Below are 21,185 nucleotides of genomic sequence, written 5' to 3' on the forward strand. Positions count from 1 at the left end.
CTCCTTCCCTCTTCTTGCCACCAGATTGATTCCTGAGTCAGTTCTCTTTCCCTCCTCATTTTCCTATTAATTCCAAGCAAATACCTCTTCTCCACACTAACTCTCCTGACTGTACAGAAAGCTCATAGCAATGGTGGCAATATCTGGAGCTGGAGATAAATTAAGCCTGGGTCCACTTAAATTTAGTCCTGAGCACACTGCAGCTAGGGGTTGTTGGAAGTTCTTAATGACCTATAAGTAAGTGGACACTACAGGGGCCCAAGTTAGTAGTGTGGTTGCACAGAAGAAAACACTGACAGAGAGGCAGGAAACCTTGTTCTTCTGCCAACCAACTGTGTGACCTTCAGCAAGTCATTTCTACTCCCTGGATTTTAGTTCTCCCCATTTGGATGATCAGGCTACTGGACTACATGGTCTCTCAGTTTCTTTCTAGTCCTGCTGCTTCATTTTCCATTGTTTTGTGTTCTCAGCTTCTACCCAGCTCAACATTCTATGCAGGCATACCTTGTTTTAGTGAGCTTTGCTTTATGGCATTCTGCCCATTTTGCATTTTCTACAAATTAAAGATTTGTGGCAACCTCATTTTGAGCATGTCTATCAGCATCATTTTTCCAACAGCATGTGCTCATGTTGTGTCTCTGTCACATTTTGGTATTTCCTACAATATTTCAAACTTTTCATTATTATTATTATTATATCTGTTATAGTGATCTGTGATCAGGGATCTTTGATGTTACTGCTGTAATTGTTTGGGTGGCACCCATATAAAATGGCAAATTTGTCAATCCTTGTTATGTGTGTTCTGACTACTCCATGTACCCACTAATATCATCTTTCTCCCTGTCCTCAGGTCTTCCTATTCCCTAAGACCCAACAATATTGAAATTAAGTCAATTAATAACACTATAATGGCCTTTGAGTGTTCAAGTGATAATATCACAAACTTCATTTTTGTCTTATTTTAAGAAATTGCCACAGCCACCCCAGTCTTCAGCAACTACAACCCTGATCAGTCAGCAGCCATTAACACTGAGGCAAGACCCTTCACTAGCAAAAAGATTACGATTCACTAAAGGCTCAGATGATAGCATTTTTTAACAATAAAATATTCTTAATTAAGTTATGTACTTTTTTTAGACATGATACTATTGCACACTTAATAGACTATGGTATAGTGTAGACATAACTTTTATATGCACTGGGAAACCAAAAAATGTATGTAACTTGCTTTATTGCAATTTTTGCTTTATTGTGATTGTCTGGAACCAAACCCACAGCATCTCCAAGGTATGCTTGTATTCAAAAGCCCCTTCCAGTTTTAACATTCTCTGTTTTAAGGTGCCCTCCTGTGATAAATTTCTGTTTCATCTTATACTATGTAAAAAATTCCCCAAACTGGGCAATATCTCCTATTTCAAGGTGTTCAGACAAGGGAAGAAATTATATGAAAGTTGTAGCTCCTCTAGAAAAATAGGATTAATTTTAATAAAAGTTCAATACAAAAACAATTTATTGCATAGAGGGAAGAATGAGAGCACATTTATAGCCTATTGTGCAAAGTTGGGGCACACCTATTACCAAGTAATCCTGGCACATAGGCTCCATTTTACTTCAAGGGAGTGCAGGCCTTGAGGATTTCCCATAGTTATGCCCAATCATGGCTCTTCTGGGGGAACTTTTGCCCTGTGACTTTCTGCCCTCTTGAGTTAACAACAGAACAACAGGTTCCCAGTCCTCAGGAGGAGATGAGATTCCTCTTTCTGTGCAACAATCACTCTTGCAGAAAGGAGTGGAGCCTGGCATTCTACACCAAAAGGTGAGAAGCCACCCTTTGCCCATGAGAAGAAAGAGAATGCCACCCAATAGATTAGAGCAATAATGTGAAAGAATCCCCATTTCCAGAGCCTGGTCTCTTCTCATACTCTTATTTCTCTAATTGTACTCCCTAAAATCTCATCTGCAAAACTCTAGGATTATGTCATTGGAATGGAAACTCCCTGAATTGTGAGGCTGTTTCATTTTTGTCTTGGATAGTGCCTTGAGCATAGTAGGTACTTAATAGACTTTTTTTAGTTGATTTAGCTGACATTGGTGTCATAGGCAGAAAAAGCAATGATATGAAGGACTCTGGGGAGATTCCCCTAAGAAATCATAGATCCGGAGGGCAATCTTAAAATGCTAGATGATAGAATAAGAAGGGACCTTAGAACACAGGACATAGAACATCAGAGCTAAAAGTAACCTGAAAACATAAAATTTTAGAATGCAAAACAAAAATTGTTGGAAGCAGTAGGGACCGCAGAAAGAATTGTCCAACCTCTTCATATGAAAAATCTGAGGCCAAAAGAAGGGGGAAAACTTGTCCATGGTGACATAGTAAAGATGTTTTGTTTTATCAGAGAAGGCCCAGCTCCAATCTTCAAAGGATCCCTTGGGTGGGCAAGAATCTCAGAAGCCGTTTGGACTTTATGCTCAGTATCCTCACTCTAATGAAGGACATAGCTGGACGACTTGGAAAATTCATGAGAATGTGAAAAGGAAGGGTAGAAGAGGCAAAAGAAGGAGACCTGGGAGCTCGCCCTTCCTCCCCATTGCAAAGCTGGGGTTTGCTGCCACAGCTGTTGCTGTTTCTATTGTTCATTGGAAATTTAGGTCAGGCCCCCTTCTGGGGGTCTCTGCACTTTCTCCCAGACTGAATGGAAATAAGTCTTGGGAAGGGGGGTGGTGATAGAAATGATTATGACCGACCTGGGGAAAGGAACTTAAGATCAACTATATATGGCCAAGCAGGGCATATAAAGAGGCTAGGAATGAGAAGGCAACAAGGACACATTTTCTCAACTTGACAGTTCAACCAAGAGAACTCAACAGGTGAAGGTGATGTCATAGAAGGACCATTGCACTTGGAATCAGGAGGCATGCATTCAAATTCTAGGTCTTTGACTTACTTTGGTCACTTCTTTGACCTTAACATCCTCATGTCTTAAATAATAAGGGTCATTTTAATTTCCTCCGAATTCTAAAAATTCTCTGACCAAGGTTTAAGATCTGGTTCATAACTAGGGTCAAATCAACATCTCTAAATTTCAGTTCCTTCCCCTGTGAAAAGGGAATATTACTTACAGTGCCTGTCTCAATAGGTACTTCATAGGATAAAACTGTAAGAGGATATAAAGAGAACATAATCCATACTCCTCTTTTTTTTAAAACAAATGAGGAAGCTGAGGGCTAGCGTGAAGACCTGACTTATCCAAACTCACATAGCCCACAGGGTCTTGAATGCAAATCCAGTGGTCTTGTCCCTGAACCATACTTGCCTTTTGAGGTTGACTCAACTTCATCTTCTGACTCCAGAACCATTTGTAAAGAAATCAAATTTCAAACTATAAATGACTACAGAAATGGTGGAAAAGGAGGAGATTGAGTGGTTATATCCACAAGAGACCCTTAGATTTGTTTCTTTTTGTTGTATCATCTGAAAAAAAAATCTCCCTCTCTATCCTCCCCCATCCATTCTAAGCTAGTCCAGGGGAGAAAACACCCAAGATTTGACCTTTTCTGCCTATTGCTTGTTTGTGAATGCTACAAAATACTTGACCATTTCCTGTTTGCTCTGGAGCCTCCCTCCTAGCTGGAAAGTCACCTCCCAGGAAACCTGACCTAGGGATAATCACATATGTTACCCATCCATTCTATGGGAACATAAGACTCTCTGCAAGGGGCAAGGGCAATTAATTGGTCAGGCAATGGTAACCTGCCACATGTCAGCAGGTGGAAACTGAGCTTAGGCTATTGGGATGCCAACAGAGGAAACAAAGAGCCTGAGGTGTGGAAGCTCACAGAAGTCTCATGAGGACATAACAAGCATATAAGGCACTCCATCTATGTTGACTCCTCAGATGCATGTTGAGACTCAAGAGAAATGGATTCTACTCTTGGTTCTGGCCTCAGGGCCACCCTTCTGAGTGTTAGCTCCTCATCTATAAAGTAGTAATGGGATTAGATTGGACTAGATAAACTCACACTTATAAGATCAGGGATTCTTAAACTTGGATACATGGTCACATTTTAGGAAGTCTGTGAACTTGGATGGTAAAAAAAATCTTTATTCTCACTAACTTCTAAATGAAATATAGTATTTCCTTTAATTATTTAAAAATGTTTTTATGAGAAATGGTCTAAAGGATTCAGCAGAATGTTAGTGATGTCCAAAACACACAAAAAGGTTAAAAACTCCTGGACTAAACAGCATTTAAGATCAGAGCCAACATTTTATGTTCCAAGGTACCTTTCAGTTCTAATATTGTATTGATAAAAGGTTGTCCCTCTACTTCTTTCACACAAATTATTGCAAAATTCCAAATTCACAAACATATGTGTATGTGTATATGTATGTATGTGTATAACTGTATGTATAGTTTCCTTTAACAACTACCCTTGCCAAAGCATTTAAAATGAGATTCAACTGAGAAGTATGATCTCATAGCAATGAGAACAGTACATTTGTAATCTGCTATGTAAAATGAAGCATGTCTGCACACGAATAGCCCTCATTGCACAAAGTGAGGCATATCTGCCATTTAACTGTGACCTAATAGCCATGTTTGTCTTGCTTACACTGGAGAGGGCAGTCTCTTTCCTTCTTTCCCTTTTCCCCTCCATAGACTGATATTATATTTTCTCCATGACTGATGTCCTTCCCAATTTATCAATCTACCAACAAGCATTTTAAAGCACCTATTACGTGCCTGTATGCTAGGAGGTGAGGGTACCTAAACAAAAATGAAAGTGTCTCTAAGCTCAGGGAATGGAACAATATTACACATATAGAAGTATATACAAAATAAATACCAAGCAATGGAATTGGGGTAAGGTACTAGAACCAAGAAAAGCTTCAAAAATACAGAAAATAGTGTGTTCCTCTCATGGAGAAATTGAGGTCCACAAAGCTGGAGCAAATTGCCCAATGTCACCCAGAAAATGAATAACAGAGCCAGGACTAGAACCCAGGTCTCCTGATTCCTGTTCTTTCAAATGTATTACCCTGTTTCCCTGTTGCTTAAGGCATACAAAGATAAAAAAAAATTATATAGCTCAAGAGGAAATTAATATTGAGCATGCCTAAACATTTTTATTGAAAATGGGTCTCAGCTGAATGCTCTCCTGAACTGAATTCTCAGTGTCAAGTTTATATCCTCGGCTGGGCACTGTAGCCGATACCCTGACTATTGAAACTGGTGCTAGCTGCCACTCTGCCTTCTCTACTGGGTCCCCACTTTTGGCTCAAGGTCCCTTTCCTCTAGGCATAAGAGTCCAGTCTCAGTCTAAGCTCTGATTCCTCTTCATTTATCTGCATCAAATTGTGGGGCTTAAATGATTTAGGCTTTTCTCTATCCAGTAACATTCTTCTTCATTATTTAATATTCTTCCTGATTTAGCTGCTTCCCAGAGATCTATGGGCTGGGGGTGGGGAATAACAGAAGCCATTGACCTATCCAATATGACATGTCAGTCTACTCTCTTCCTGGGTCTTAGGATTTGGGGTTGAAAGGGACCTTTAGTGATTATCTAGTTTACCCCCTTCATTTTACAGATGAGGAAACTGAGATACAGGGAGGGGAAGTGGTTTGATCAAAGTCACGTAAGTAGTAAGCATTAAAGCCATGACTCAAATCAAATCAAAGTCTTTTGATTCAAAAACTGGTATAATTTCCATTACTCTGAGGCAACTATATAGTCATCTAGTATCAAATCAATTTATTAATAAGCATTTATTAACCTAAACCTCTACCTGTCGACTTGATCCTATCCCTGATGGTCTTCTCAAGCAGATTAAATATATCCCCCTTCTCTCCCAGGTCTTCAACTTTTTCCTTTCTACTAATTCCTTTGCTACTACCTTCAAACATACCCAAGTCTCCCCATCCTTAAAAAAAAAAAACCAAACCTCTCACCAGACCCTACTATCCTCTCAAGCTATCATACTGTGTCTCTCCTCCCTTTCTCATCCAAACTCTCTGAAAAAGCTGTTTATACTTATTGATTCCACTTTCTCTCTCATTTCTTAATTTATTGCAATCTGATTTCCGACTTCATCACTCATTACAAAGTTATCAACAATCTCTTATTTGTAAAGCCCAGTGATCTTTTCTCAACCCTCAACCTTCAAGATCTGTCTGCTGCATTTGATACTGTTGACTACCCTTTCTTCTGGACATTGTCCCCTTTCTGGGCTTTCATAATGCTGCTCTCTGCTGGTTCTCCTCCTGCCTGACTGACCTTAACCATCTCTTTACTAATTCATCCTCCAAATCACAACCTGTGACTCTAAATGTTCCCCAAGGTTCTTTCCTATGCCTTTTTCTCTACAAACTCTCTCAGTAATCTCTCAGCTCCCATGTGTCAAATTGTCATTTCTATTCAGAGAACTCACAGACCTATATAACCAGCCCAGACTCTTCCCTGAGCTTCAGTCTTCTATCACCAACTACCTATTGCACATTTCAAACTGGGTAACTCAAAAACATCTTAAATTTAGAATGTTCAAAACTTAACTCATTGCCTCCCCCTCTTCCAATCTCCCCTATTTCCCTGTAAGGCACCACCATCATTCTAATATCCCAGGTTTATAATCTCTTGGTAATCCTCAACTCTTCACACTCTCACACCACATATCTAATCAATCAACAAATCTGGACACTTCTACCTCCACAACATCTCTCAAATCTTACTCTTGGGACATCTAGGTGGTGCAGTGAATAGAGCACCAGCCCTGGAGTCAGGAGAACTTGAGTTCAAATTCAGCCTCAGATACTTGACACTCACTAGCCATGTGACCTTGGGCAAGTCACTTAACCCTGATTGCCTCACCTCCCCCCAAAATATCTCACTCTTTCTTTCCACTCACACTATCACCTTAGTTTGATTCTTCATCACTTCTCACCTAGATTCTGATAACACATTTCCTAATTGTAATCTGCACCTCAAGTCTCTCAGCACTCCAGTCCATCCATTACACTACTGCCAAAAACAATTTCTCTTAAGCACAGATCTGACCATGTGAGTCCCCTACCCAGTTAACTCTAATGGCTCCCTATTATATAGCTAGCATAAAATAAATTCTCCAGTACAAACTATACTCCTCTGTTTAGCTTTCAAAACCCTTCACAACCCAGCTAGCTTCACTAGATATTCCTCCCCTCTTCTCCCCTCTGTGATCCAAACTGATTGTCTCTATGTTTCTTACACATGACACTCCATCTCCTCGCTCTCTGCCTCCACACTGCACATCCTCCATGGCTAGATGCCTTCCCTCCTCACTTTAGTCTCATACAGTCTCTCTTTACTTCAAGATGCTGCTCAACTGCTACCTTGTGTATGAAATCTTTCTAGATCCTCCCACTACTAGTGCCGTCCCTGTCAAACTATCTTGTAGTTATTCATGTTATTATATACTATATATAATAATATATAATATAGTATATATAACAATATAGTATGTATGTATGTATATTATATATGTATATATACATACACATACATGTATGTCTATGTCAAACACATACTTATATATGTACTTCTCTTGCCCATTCAAGTGGAAATTGCTTTATTCTTTGTCTTTGTATCCCCAGTGCCTAGCACAGTGCCTGAGAAGTGGTAGGAGCTTAACAAATGCTTGTTGATTGATTGATTGATCTTCATTACCAACTACTTTAGTATTTTTTTTGGAAGGAACCAGGCAATGGGTTCTCTTATTTACCTTCCAGCTCTTCTCTAAGCTCCCCAAGCATGCCATTTGTTGGTGAGAAGAGTACCAAAAGGAAGAAGTCCCTATCCGAGGCAGCGTTGGCCTGAGACCAACATCACACTGGGATGTCTCTGCTCAAAATAACCCTGCCCTTTAGAGATAGTTCCCTATCCAATTGCAAGTCCATTTGCTGCTTACTGTCTCTATCCACACCAAGGTCTTCTCTAGTACTATCATGCCCCTTAACTTTCCTCCTTGGGACACAGCTAGAAAATCCTAGAATCCCATAGCTGGAAGGTACTCAAGACCTCATCTAATCTAACTCTTGCCTGAAGTAGGATTCCTCTTGACAACATCCCTAATGAGTGATCATCTAATCTGATGTTGACTGAGGGTTACTGGAAAAAGAAAATGTCTTTTGCCATGTCTCTCACTCATCCTATCCTTATCTATCCTAGAGTGAAAGAGTCATGATTGGCTGGTATATTTTATATTTCTGAGATAATAGCTTTTTGTCATTGTTCAGTCATTTAGTCATGTCCAACTCTTCATGACTCCATGACTCCATGCACCTTTGTACACCCATACTGTCCAGTGGGTTTTCTTGGCAAAGATACTGGAGTGACTTGCCACTTCCTTTTCTAGTGGATTAAGGCAAACAGAAGTTAAGTGACTTGCCCAGAGTAACACAACTAGTAAACGTCTGAGGCTGGATTTCAACTCGGGTCTTCCTGACCCCAGGCATTCAGTGTTCTATCCACTGAGCCACCTAGCTGCCCCCACAGTAGTAGGCAGCAGCATTGTATAGTAGGAGAGATCACTGGCTTGTCATTAAGGAACCATGGCTTCTCAAGTCAGATCTGCACCTAGGTCACGGCAGGACCTTGCATAAGTCACTCCATTTCGTTAAGCCTCATTTTTCCCGTTTATAAAATAAGAGATTTGGACCATATGATCTTTTTTTTTGGGGGGGGGGTGAATAGGGTGGAGAGAGAGATATGATCTTGAAGTATCTTTCCAGCTATATTATTTTTTATATTTTGTCTTTCAAAGTCCTTTCAAGACTGGTGCAGGTGGCAGAGTCAAGATGGCGGAGTAGAAACAGGACTTCTGCAGGGCTCCAGCTCTTACCTCCTCCAATTCATGTAAAAAGGGGACTCTGAACAAACTTTGGAGCTACAGAACCCACAAAAATGACACAGAGAAGCTAACCTCCCGCTGAGGACAGCCCCGCAGGCCGGCAGCAAGCAGACAGCGCAGCACTCTGGGAGCCGACCCTGGCTGCCCATGCAAACTGGAGGTTTTAGCCCTAGTGTGGGCCTGACCAGCCGCTGGCTGGGGGGACTTATGTTCCTCATATTTTAAATTGTATTTTATTTTCAATACTAAATTCTCTTTCTCTCCCTTCCACCTTACCCACCAATTGAGAAGGCAAAAGAGAAATGAAACTCGGTACAAACATGTATAGTCATTCAAAACAATTTTCTGCCTTTAAAAAAAAGCAAGAAAAATTAAAAAATAGAAGAAAGTATGCTTCAGTCTGCACTCTGGCTAACTCAGTTCTCCATATGGAGGAGGATAGCATGTTTCATCATGAATCCTTTGGAATTGTGGTTGATCATCATGTTGATCAAAGTTACTAAGTCTTTTAAAGTTGATTGTTTTTATAATATTGCTGTTACTACATAAATTATTTTTCTGGTTCTGCTGACTTCACTTTGTACCAATTCATGCAAGTCTTCCCATGTTTTTTTCAAAACCATACCCTTTTTCATTTTTATAGCACAATAATATTTATCACATTCATATAATTTGTTCAGCCATCCCCCAATTGATTGGTATCCCCTCATTTTCCAATTCTTTGCCACCACAAAATGAGCTGCTATAAATATTTTTGTACAAATGAATCCTGCTCTTTCCTTGATCTCTTTGGGATATAGACTTAGTAGCGGTATTTCTGGGTCAAAGAGTATGCACAATTTAATAAATTTTGGGGCATAGTTCCAAATTGCTTTCCAGAATGGTTGAACTAGTTCATGGCTCCATCAACAATGCATTAGTGTGTTTTCCCTCCCTCCCTCCCCACTCCACATCCCCTCTAGCACTTGTCATTTTTCTTTTTTTTGTCATCTTAACCAATTTAATGGGTATGAGGCATTAGTATTTCTCTAATTATTAGTGATTTAGAGCATTTTTTTCACATGACTATTGGATAACTTGGATCTCTCCTTAGGAAAACTGCTTGTTTATATCCTTTGATAATGTTTCAATTGAAGAAGCACTCTGGTTTCTTAATCCCCACCCATTCTCTTAGTTCACCACCATTCTTCTGGCCTTACTTCTCTCTTCAGAGTCTTGATCCCGTTCTACAGTTTAAAAGTTTAACTTTGATCTGATTTTCAGCCTTGAATCCCTTGTCTCCTTGTTTTTCAGCCTGTTCATGCTCTGCTAATCCTTAATCCTCTTCAGCAACTATTCTTAAACTGCTGAATGCTGCTGGAGAAAGTCATAAAATCATCCAACTGGGTCCACAACAAATTTGTTATCTAACCTCAACGGTACCCTGACCAGAGCTCAGCAAATCCTTTCATATGTCTCTGATTGACTTCCTAAGCCATTCCCTCATAACAGCTACTCCTAACTTTTCCCACTCTGCTTCAACTCTCAGATCCAACCTGTCTCCCTCTCAGTAGATGACCTTAAATCCTTCCTCCTCGCTCTTCTCTTACTTTTATTACCTCTGCATGGTCTCCTTCAATAATTCAACATCTCTAAGTGTGGCCATGCCTAAAGGATCTCTTCTTTCTCTACGGTATTCTTTCCACTATTACCAATTCTCTTCCCATGGGTTCAAATATCATCTCTATACAAATTACTCCCAAATATATGAAGCCCGGTTTCTCCCTTTAGCTCCAGTTCCAGATTTGCCAAATTGCCTGATAGACCTCACCCCTTGGATACTCAACATGTCCCAAACTCAACTCATCATCTCTATCTCTAAATCAAATCTTTCTTCCAACTTTCTCATTTCATTTGATGATACCGCCATCTTTTCATGGGATCATAGATCCAGTGTTGGAAAAGACCTCAAAGGCTATCTATCTCAGTCCCCTTATTTTACAGATGAAGAAGCTGAGGAACAGAGAGGTTAAGTCACTTGTCCAAGGTCACACAGGTACTGTTATAGGTGATATTTAGGCACAGTATATGAAAAGCAACATGGGAAAGTGTATAGGGCAATGGATTTGGAGTCAGGAAGAGCTGGATTTAAATCCTAACTCAAATATTTACTAGCTGTGTATCCCTGCGTAAGTCATTCAACCTCTCAGTATCTCAGTTCCCTCATCTGTAAAATGAGGAGTTTATAGTACATGGCTTCTCAGGTGCATTCCAACTCTTCATGTACGATGCTATCTATGAACACAAACACTTGGATTCCAAACCCAGCATTCTTTCCACTAACCCACAGCACTTCTATACTTCAATTGAGCTTAAAACAAGTAAGTAATCTTAGATTCTTCTCTTTCCCTCACCCCAATGTCCAAACGAGTTGCCAAGTACTGTTGATTTTACCTCCAAAATATTTTTTGCATCTCTACTTTCCATTCATGTGACTGCCACCCTAGTTCAGGCCCTTGTCACCTGATGCTATTATAAAAACCTTTTAACTAGTTTCCCAGATTTCAGTCACTCCCTATGCAAAACCCTCCTTTTCAAAACTATCAAAATAATCTTCCTAATGCATAACCGATTTAACATCCTCTAATAAAAACAAAACCAAAAAGAAACAACAAATACCAGGCCTCAGGAAATTAATTTTTTTTTGATAGGACAAAAAACAAACTCTTTTGTCTGTCCTTTAAGACCCTTCCAGATCTGGATCCAAGATCTCTTTCTTGCCTCACTTCACATCAGGTTCCTTCACATCCTCTGCTCCAATCTTCATTTTTAGCCCTTCTCTGAACCTGATCTGCTCTTCCTACCTCAATTAATGTGCACAGTTCATCCCTCATGTCTTGATTGTATTTCCTCATCATCTCTGCTTAGCAAAATTCTCTTCCTTGAAAACTCAGGTCAGGGACCACTTCCTCTGTGAAACCCTACCGAATCCCTCCCCTTCAAGTGTACTCTACCTTCCCAAATGTTCCTAGAGTGGATTACTGGTAGCTCTCCTTTGGTTTCATCACTTTCTACCTTACGTTATATTAAGGTATAATAATAATATAATATATAATGTTATATTGTAAATATATAAATATATATAAGGCATAACAATATTATAATAATGTGTTCATGTCATGAAGAAAGAGATTTAGAGTTAGAAGAGGCCTTAGAAGTTATTGGATGTAAGATATGGAAAGAAACTTAGAGGCTGTCAAGTTCAACCCTCTCATTTTACATGTGAGGAAACGAGACACTAAGTTAAGTGCCCAGGATAGCGCAGTAAGTGTCTGAGGCAGGATTTGAACCCAGTTCTTCCTGCCTCCAAGTCTAATATTCTGCTATGTCATGCCACCTCTTATCTAGCTCTCCCCCTGAATTTATAGGTGAATAAACTAAGGCCTAGAGAGGTAAAATTATTTGTCCTATGTCACCCAGATAATAAATCAGAGTCATTATATGAACCCAATTCCCCTGTCATTAAATCCAGTCCTTTCCATGCAAGCTTCTTTAAGGTCATTTTTAATGTCATTTTTAAACTGTTTCACCAATGCCAATCATATGATCCTGCAAGTAATAGACACTTAGTAAATGTTTGTTGAATTGAATCGCTGTTCTAACAATGTCCCATGTCCCACATTGCATGCCAGCTCTGAGGAAGTCTAAGGTTTAAAGGTCTCTTCCAGCTATGACATCCTGAATTCTAATATTTTGTGCCTGTGGGAGCCTGGTGTTGCACAGACTGTAAATGATACTGTAATTAACAGGCACCATAAGTGTCTATTTAAAAAACAAAAACCTTCTTCCTTTGTTTTCATCTGAATTTTAGGCAACAATGATTAGGCTGATTACCTGCTTTGAGACGTCTGGAGTCTCCTGACTGAAAGAAGTAATATTTTTGGTTCCTTTGTCATCTCATGGAAACATTTTTGGTCCTATTTATTATATATGTGTGCTCTCCCCCCTAATTGCTTATGGGCTCTCTTTCTTGAATCCTGTGCAAATTTAGGAAGAGAAACAAAGTATGATATGGTGGGGGGAAAGCACTGAAATTTTTAGTCAAAAAATTTGAATTCAAATCTTGATTCCTTGAAGTTGTGCAATTCTGATCAATACAATGCATATCACCTGTCTGGGAAAAGGAATACACCTTTATAAAGTACCCACGATGGTACAAGCACTGTGCTAAGTGCTTTACAAACGTTATCTCAGTTTATTATCACAACAATCCTGTGTAGTAGATATTATTATTATTCCCATTTTATGAGTAACTTGAGACAAACCGAGGTTGTCACTTGCCCACAATCACATAACTAGTAAGTGTCTGAAGCTGGGTTTCAACTCAGGTCTGCCTGACTCTAGGCCCAGAACTCTATATACTGTACCACCTACATGACTCTGGGCCTCAATTCACTCATTTCTAAAAACTGGGATAATAATACTTATTCAGCCTATCTTCCAAAGGTACTTTAGGGATCAAATATGAGAATGAATGAGAAAACACTTTGAGGAAAAAATGCCATTCACATTTGAGGCATTATAAGTAGATACAAAGGAGGCAGATATCTGATTAAGGTGCTCTATTGTTTCCTACCTATATGACTTGGAAAAAATCAGATTTTTCTGGGCCTCAGTTTTCTTATCTGCAAAATGAAGTATTAGCAATAGGTTTCAGAGAAGTAAATTTTTGTTTGTTTTAAGGTGAAAATTCCTAATAATTAGAACTATCTAAAAGAGCATTAGGTATTTGTAACAGTTCTTTTTGTGGTGGCCAAGAATTGGAAATTGAGGGGATGCCAATCAATTAGGGCAGGACTGAACAAGTTGGGGTGTCTGAATGTGATGGAAAATACTATTGTTCCATAAGAAATGATGAGCAGATGGACTTTAGAAAAACCTGGAAAGATTTACACAAACTGATGCTGAGTAAAGCAAGCAGAACCAGGAGATGGTTACATAGTAACAGCATCATTGTGCAATGACCAACTTTGACAGACAGCTCTTCTTGGCAATACAAGGATCTAAGACAATTCCAAAAGACTCATGATGGAAAATGCTATCCTCATCCAGAAAAAGAACTATGGAGTCTGAATACAGATCAAAGCAGACTATTTCCTCTCCCTCTCTCTTTTTTGTTTGTTTCTTCTTTCTTGCGGTTTTTCCCGTTGGTTCTAATTCTTCTTTAAAATATGACTAATGTGGAAATATGTTTAAAAAAATAAAAGTGCATTAGGAAATCTGAAGAACTTTCCCATCGCTACATGACCACTTCTTGAGAAGGGAATCTATTCAGCTAAGGTTTGAACTAAATGACTTCTAGCTCTATAATTCTCTGATTCTGAATATCTAACAAGGTCACACACCATCCAGTGATAGGTCTACTAAGGCTGTGAGTTCTCTGTTAAGGGGGATATTCGAAAGAAAGCCATTGAGTATACTTTAGATAGGTTTTATATATCGAATATGGCATTGACCTAGATTGCCACCAAAGTTCCCTCTAGCTCTAAGATTCTCTGAATGTGTGGTTGATTCCATCCTTAGCCTCATTGTTGGTTTTCCCAGTCCTAAGTTTCCACTTTCATATCCCTCTGCCTTTCATTGACTTCTAGATGACTTAGGATCTCCATGGCCCTCTATGCTATCTATATTCAGGGATCAGATGGGCACTGAGCTACCCAAAATGGAAGAATAAATGGACTAAAAAGGACACCAATTTCTGTGTCACTTCCTCAAAGTCAATGCATTCCTTTCCAGCCTCTGATCCCTATTTCCAACAGGACTCCCTTTCACTATAGCCTCATTTAGCCTTTATAGGGTACACTTTTACCATACATCTGCACCAGAATTTCAGGGGGTTAGGCAAGAAATCAGGAAAAATGACTGAAATTGCTTACTGATTTGCTCAGTGAATATTCCCTGAATAAATAAGGATCTTCTCCTTCCTCCTTCCCTTTTCCCCAAACCCAGAGAAAGAACTTAAAGATAGCAGGGCTTTCCAAGAAGGGCAGGTAGAAGAGAATGGGAGTTAAGGAGTACTAGATACAAGTATCAGGGCAGTCACCAGCTTGCAGTAACCTTTCCAATGAGACTTTCCTTTTCTGCACCCCAGTGTCCCTATCTAGAAATGGAAAACGATATACTATTTCCGCTATGCTGAAAGGGTCAATCAGAATGGGGAATGGACTAGAGTCTGTTGTCACAGGAAAATGTTGAAGGGGAATGTTCAACCTGGAGAAGAGAAGGTTTAAGGAGTACTTTTCCTTACTGTCTTTGGATATAGGAAATGCCACCCTGTTGAAGGGTACAACTGCATCTTAAGGTAGTTCTGCTTGGTCCAAAGAGTAGACAGAGGTTGGAGAGAGGAAGGTTTAAACAATCTGTTGGAACACACTTTCCAACAAAGCATATAGTCTGGGAGTAAAATACAATGTCCTAGAAGGTAGCGTCTTCCACATCCCTAGAGGTCTTCAAGTGAAAGCTAGATGACTACTTGTCAGAAATGCCATGTATGGGCTTCAGGTACTGGGTCCTTTCCTTATCACAACAATCCTGTGTAGTAGATATTATTATTATTCCCATTTTATAGTTGAGTAAATTGAGACAAACCGAGGTTGTCACTTGCCCACAATCACATAACTAGTAAGTGTCTGAAGCTGGGTTTCAACTCAGGTCTTCCTGACTCTAGGCCCAGAACTCTATATACTGTACCACCTACATGACTCTGGGCCTCAATTCACTCATTTCTAAAAAACTGGGATAATAATACTTATTCAGCCTATCTCCCAAAGGCACTTTAGGGATCAAATATGAGAATGAATGAGAAAACACTTTGAGGAAAAAATGCCATTCACATTTGAGGCATTATAAGTAGATACAAAGGAGGCAGATGTCTGTAATTCTACTAAATGAGGTTGTTGTAAGGATTCAGTGAGACAATGAATGTAAAACACTATATAAGCATGAATTATTATTGTTAAGATCTGGAAGGGGAGTCATGGCCAGGAGTTAGTGAATAATAACAATTCACATTTATTTACAGTTTTAAGATTTACTGATTACTTTCTGCACAATAATCCTGTGAGGGCAGATAGTAGAATTATTATTATTCCCATTTTACAGATGAGAATACTAGGACTCAGAAAAATTAAATCACCTCCCCATGGTTACACATTAAAGAGCAGTTAGTTTTTATACCTGTATTTTAATTCAGTTCAACAAGTACTCATTAAGAACCTATTCTGTGACAGGCACTGTGCTAAGTACTGAGCACACAAAGAAAAAAAAAATATAGTCTCTGCCCTCAAGGAGCTTACACTCCATAGGGGAGGGGAAGCAATACATAGTAAGATAAATACAATACTTATGCAATACAATATACATACATAAATATACCTACAATATACAATACATATATAGTAAATGCAAAATATATGTTAAAATAACTACAAAGTAATTTGAGGGTGGGACTCAAATGACTCAGGGTCTTAGGAAAGGACACTTGTAGGAAGTGGCACTTGGACTGAGCCCTGAAGGGACCTGAGGGTTGCAAGAGGTAAAGGTGAGGAGGGAAGGCATCTCACACATGGAGGGCAGCCTATACAAAGGCAGAAAAGTGAGAGATGGAATGTCTTGTTCAGGAAGCAGCAAATAGGTCAGTTTGGCTGGAATGCATGAAGGCAAATAATGTGTAATCAGTCTAGAAAGATAGTCTGGAGCCAGACTGTGAAGGACTTTAAATGCCAAACAGAGGAGTCTGTATTTTATCCTAGAGGCACTGAAAACCTCTTGATCAAGGGAGTATCACAGTCAGATCTGTGCTTTAGGAATATCAGTCAGGCAGCTGTGTGAAGGATGGATTGGAGAGGCAGGGTGCAGGGAGACCAATTAGAAGCCTATTGCTATAGTCCAAGTCAGAGGTGATGTGGGCCTGGATTAGAGGGCTTGTGGTATGAGTGGAGAGAAGGCAATGGAAGCATAAGATGTTTTGGAGGTAGAATTGAAAAGACATAATAACTAATTGGATGTGTGAAAGTCAGAAGTTGAGGATGACTGAAGTCACAAACCTGGGTGCCTGGAAGAATGGTATTGCCCTCACCAGAAGAGCATTGTTGATTACAAGACTAGCACTCATGACCTTAGACCAAACTACTCTATTATTATTTCAGACGGGAAAACAAAGACCAGAGTCTGGGAGATAAGCCCAGGAAATAACTAACATTTTTATAATGTGTAACATTTACATAGCACTTTAAGGTTTACAAAGCACTTTACAAATATTACCTTATTTTGTACTCACAATGTTCCTGAAAAGTAGCTGCTATTGTTATCCTCATTTTACATGTGAGGAAGTTGAAGCAGGAAGAGGTAAAGTGACTTGCCCAGTCATGTAGCAAATAGATGTCTGGGGCCAGATTTGAAGTTAGGTTGTGTCCACTTCTTTACCCATTATGTTACCTGCCTGCCTATGTAGAGAGGTGGGAGCAAACATAAGGATCTGAATGTGGGAGTTTATGCAGCAAGGAGATCATGAATCTCTGGGAAGTTTACTAGGAAATTAATAAACCTAAGGCCAATGAACCAGATATGGAGAGACTGGATGGTAGTAGTCAGAATCAAGGGGAAAATGGGTTCTAACAGACTACATGAAGGGGTCAGAACCTAAGCACAGAGAGTTTGGGCAAAATGAGCCACAAATTGACTATTTTCACATCCATTGTCTCATTTGATTGGTTAGTCAGTTTACAGATGAGGAAACTGAGGCTTAGAGAAGATCAGAAGACAGAGCCAGAAGAGACCTTAGAGATCAAGTAGTCCAATGCCATTATTTTTCAGAGGATCTCTATGGTCCTTTTCAGCTATATTCCCTAGAATCCTTGGAATCTATTCCCTATTCCCCATGGACTGGTTTCCAGGAGGATGTGCTTAGGTGATCCATGGGGAATAAGTGAACTGTGTTGATGATAGTCATGACGGGGTATCTTCATAAAGCTCTCTTCCTTGATACAGATCCATTTCTCATGCCTCTGTTGGGGACCTCTGATGCAGAGATCCATGATCATAGACTTTAGAGAAGGAAATGTGTTATAAACCTTCCTAGAGTTTCAGGATCTCAGAGCTAGAAGGAGCCTCAGAATTCAACTAGTCCAACTTATAACCAATAAAGAATCCCTTCTACAACATCCCTGGGGAAGGGTCATTTGACTTCTGCTTCCATCCCTCTAATGACCCTTCTAGAAGTTATGATATATCTGTCTGAGGGGAAAAGGTGAATGAGCCACTCCCCTTGAGCCACCAGATGATGTAGTTAGTGATGACAGGAAAGCATTCCCTTCAACATTCTCTTGGAAAAACAAGAGATTCTTAAGTCACATTTTCCTATAGCCTCAGCTACTTTCTTTGTATGCCCCAGAAACCTTGGTGGTAGCAATGGTAGCAGAGTCCAGTCCTCACTCTGACTCTCTCCCTTGGAATACTACAGCTTCTATGAGGAAGGAAACACAGTCTTGACTTTGTGCCCAGACAGGCCTGGAGGAGCCAGCAGGCAGTAGGGAAAGTTTAAATAAAGGGCAGTGTCCAACCCTAACCATGCCTGACTCCGGGATGACAGTGTGGAATATCAAGTGGTAACCCTGGCACGTGTAAGTGGGGACTTCTTTCCTTTTCAGAATCCCAGGTTCAATCTTCTCTGAAGCCAATCTCTGGTGGTTTCTGACTACAGCTTCAAACCAAACTGATGGGATGAGGCCACCTGTGCCCACAGGAGCTGGCTATTCTTGGCTTAGAGTTCTAGGACATATTTTGATCATTTCCTTAACCATAAGTTAAAATATCAGAGTTAGAAGGGACCTCAGAACATAGCACATTAAGACATAAAATATTTGAGTTGGAAGACGCGTTAGAGACCATCTAGGACATTTTATAGGTGAGAAAATCGAAGCTTGCAAATAGGAAGTGACTTTTACTAGGTCACTGAGGCAGTGCAAAGCACAGTGGGATGCAAGACCCAGTCATCTGACTCCAAATATAGTACTCAGTCCCCTACATTGGGCTATCTAGCCACTCAAGGCTATACTCTAAAAGGAATTTTTATCCACAGCCTTACCCTCTCTGGGCCTCAGTTTCCTTATCCGTAAAATAAAGAGTTTGGACTTTAAATGATCTCCTCAATCCCTTCTGGCTTTAAATTTGTGATTTTAGGATCCCTGTGATCAGAAGTGGTTAAAAACCTGCCTATGGCTCAAGGGTCCTGAATAACTTTTCTATAAGCCTTGGGAACTGGGGCTCTGGTGACTACATTAAGCCAAAGCAACCTACCCTAAAACAACACACAACATTTTGTGGTTCTGTAAACCCCGGGAATGCTTTCAGTTCTGAACTGTGGACTTTAATTACAGGGCATATTCATCTCGTCTCCATCTAAATTTATCTACAGTTATATCACTAATTAAATTACTCACAGGATTGCGTTCCAGCAATGAGCTCTCTGTAAGGAAGAAAGGGAAGTGCTCAAAACACACTTTTCTCTTGGTGGGGGGTAGCTGGAGAGAGGGCTGGGAGAGTTCAGCAAGTCGCTTCCTTTCCTTCTTTGCCAAAACAAAGCCAAAAACAACCTTCCCAACACAAGCCCTCTCCCTCCTTTCCTTTTTTCTTTTTCCTTCTCTCTGTCCCTTACCTCTACCTTCTCCCTGCATCATGTAGAGTGTATAAGTTGCCTGACTTGTAGACTCAGAAGACACAAAGTGTCCAATAGGAAGATGCTTTAGATTTGGAAGGGACCTTAGAATCGAAAATATTAGAGTTAGAAAAGACTTAAGAATGTAGAACATCAGAGCTCGAAAGAATCTCAGAATAGAAAGTGTTAGAACACAAAATGTGAGAGTTGGAAGGGAGTTTATTGATTTCCTAGCATTGTCTTCCCTCCACCCTATCCCAAGGAGAAAATTCCCTAAAGGGGGAAGTGGTCTGCTTGAAGTTATATAATAAGTTAGTGAAAGAGCCCAGACAAGAACCCAGGTCCCCTTACTTCCAATCCAGTGTGCTCTGCCAGGGTCCAGGACACACAGCAGTGTACAGTGTGGTCCCCTGGAATTGCCCTTGGAGCTTCCTTCATTTGCTCCCAGGGAAACAGATTTGGGAGGTCCTCTGAAGTGCATCAGTGCTCTCTGCCAGATCCTTCTGCTAAGAGGAACAACCTATTTTCCTCCTTCCATCCTCCCCCCCCCCCCCGCCCGGTGCCAGCCTGCTCTGCCTAAGTCCCTGCTCTCCACTTCCTGAGTAGGCTTCCAACCCCACAGCACTTTCTCCTTTGAAGCCCCAAGGAGTGAGATTGCACTACTTACCATGGAAGTCGCCTTGATCCAAGAGGGAGTCTGGGTCCATCACTCTAGGTCCTACATGTGGTTCTCCATGCACCAAGCCGGCACTGGCCCGGCCCAGCTTCACCTGATTTATGAATTAGTTCTGCTTCCCTCCGAGAGAAACTGGCTTTCTCCTTTTCGATTCAGTCTGACTGCCTCTCCAGCTAGATGACTAGGTCTCACTGCACGCAGGCCCCTTTCCAACCTTCTCCTTAATGCAGTATATTTAAAGTAGCAGTAGCCTTTTTTTTTTCTTTCCTTTCCCCTACAGTCAGGCTGGAAACATTAGAAGTGGGATCAGAGCTGACAGAGAGAGGCTAAAATAGGAAGGCCCTCTGAGGAAGGGCCTGAAGGCTGGGCTTTGGGGCTCCCTATGGTCTCAAGGATTTTTTGGAATTATAAATTGGAAGAGAAAGTAATGAAGGAAGGAAGGGAGAAAGAAAGAGAAAGGAAAAGAAAGAAGAAAGAAAGAAAGAAAGAAAGAAAGAAAGAAAGAAAGAAAGAAAGAAAGAAAGAAAGAAAGAAAGAAAGAAAGAAAGAAAGAAAGAAGGAAGGAAGGAAGGAAGGAAGGAAAAGGAAGGAAGGAAAAGGAAGGAAAGAAAATAAGGGAAGAAGGGAGGCAGGGAGGAAGAGGGAACCAGAGAGAAAAGAAGAGAGAAAGAAAAATGAAAAGGAAGGAGGAAAGAAGAGATATTAGGACAAATATCTGAAAGTGATGGGGGCAGCTGTTGTTCTGAGTACCTGGAACTAGGGATAGGCAAGCCAGACAAATCCCAGGGAATAACACGTGTGTGTGTGTGTGTGTGTGTGTGTGTGTGTGTGTGTGTGTGTGAGAGAGAGAGAGAGAGAGAGAGAAAGAGAGAGAGAGAGAGAGAGAGATTGAGCCACACACCGAGGGACACTTTTTAATCTGACTTTTT

The 21,185-nt window shown here is 40.3% G+C and overlaps 1 protein-coding gene across 2 annotated transcripts in view; it reads right to left on the bottom strand.

Moving 5' to 3' along the window:
• Nucleotides 1-20,462, bottom strand: part of DAB2IP (DAB2 interacting protein) — a 324,396-nt gene extending 303,934 nt beyond the window's left edge. For both annotated transcript variants that reach the window (XM_069073763.1, XM_069073765.1), the window contains exon 1: nt 20,248-20,462. In XM_069073763.1, the coding sequence (XP_068929864.1) occupies nt 20,248-20,287 (40 nt within the window). In that variant the 5' untranslated portion in view covers nt 20,288-20,462. The remainder of the gene's footprint in view (nt 1-20,247) is intronic.
• Nucleotides 20,463-21,185: the final 723 nt, after the last annotated feature.

The sequence above is a fragment of the Petaurus breviceps genome, unplaced genomic scaffold, assembly GCF_028583685.1.
Source record: "Petaurus breviceps papuanus isolate PSGF00001 unplaced genomic scaffold, PetGlider_PUasm1.0 90879, whole genome shotgun sequence".
Classification (NCBI taxonomy): domain Eukaryota; kingdom Metazoa; phylum Chordata; class Mammalia; order Diprotodontia; family Petauridae; genus Petaurus; species Petaurus breviceps.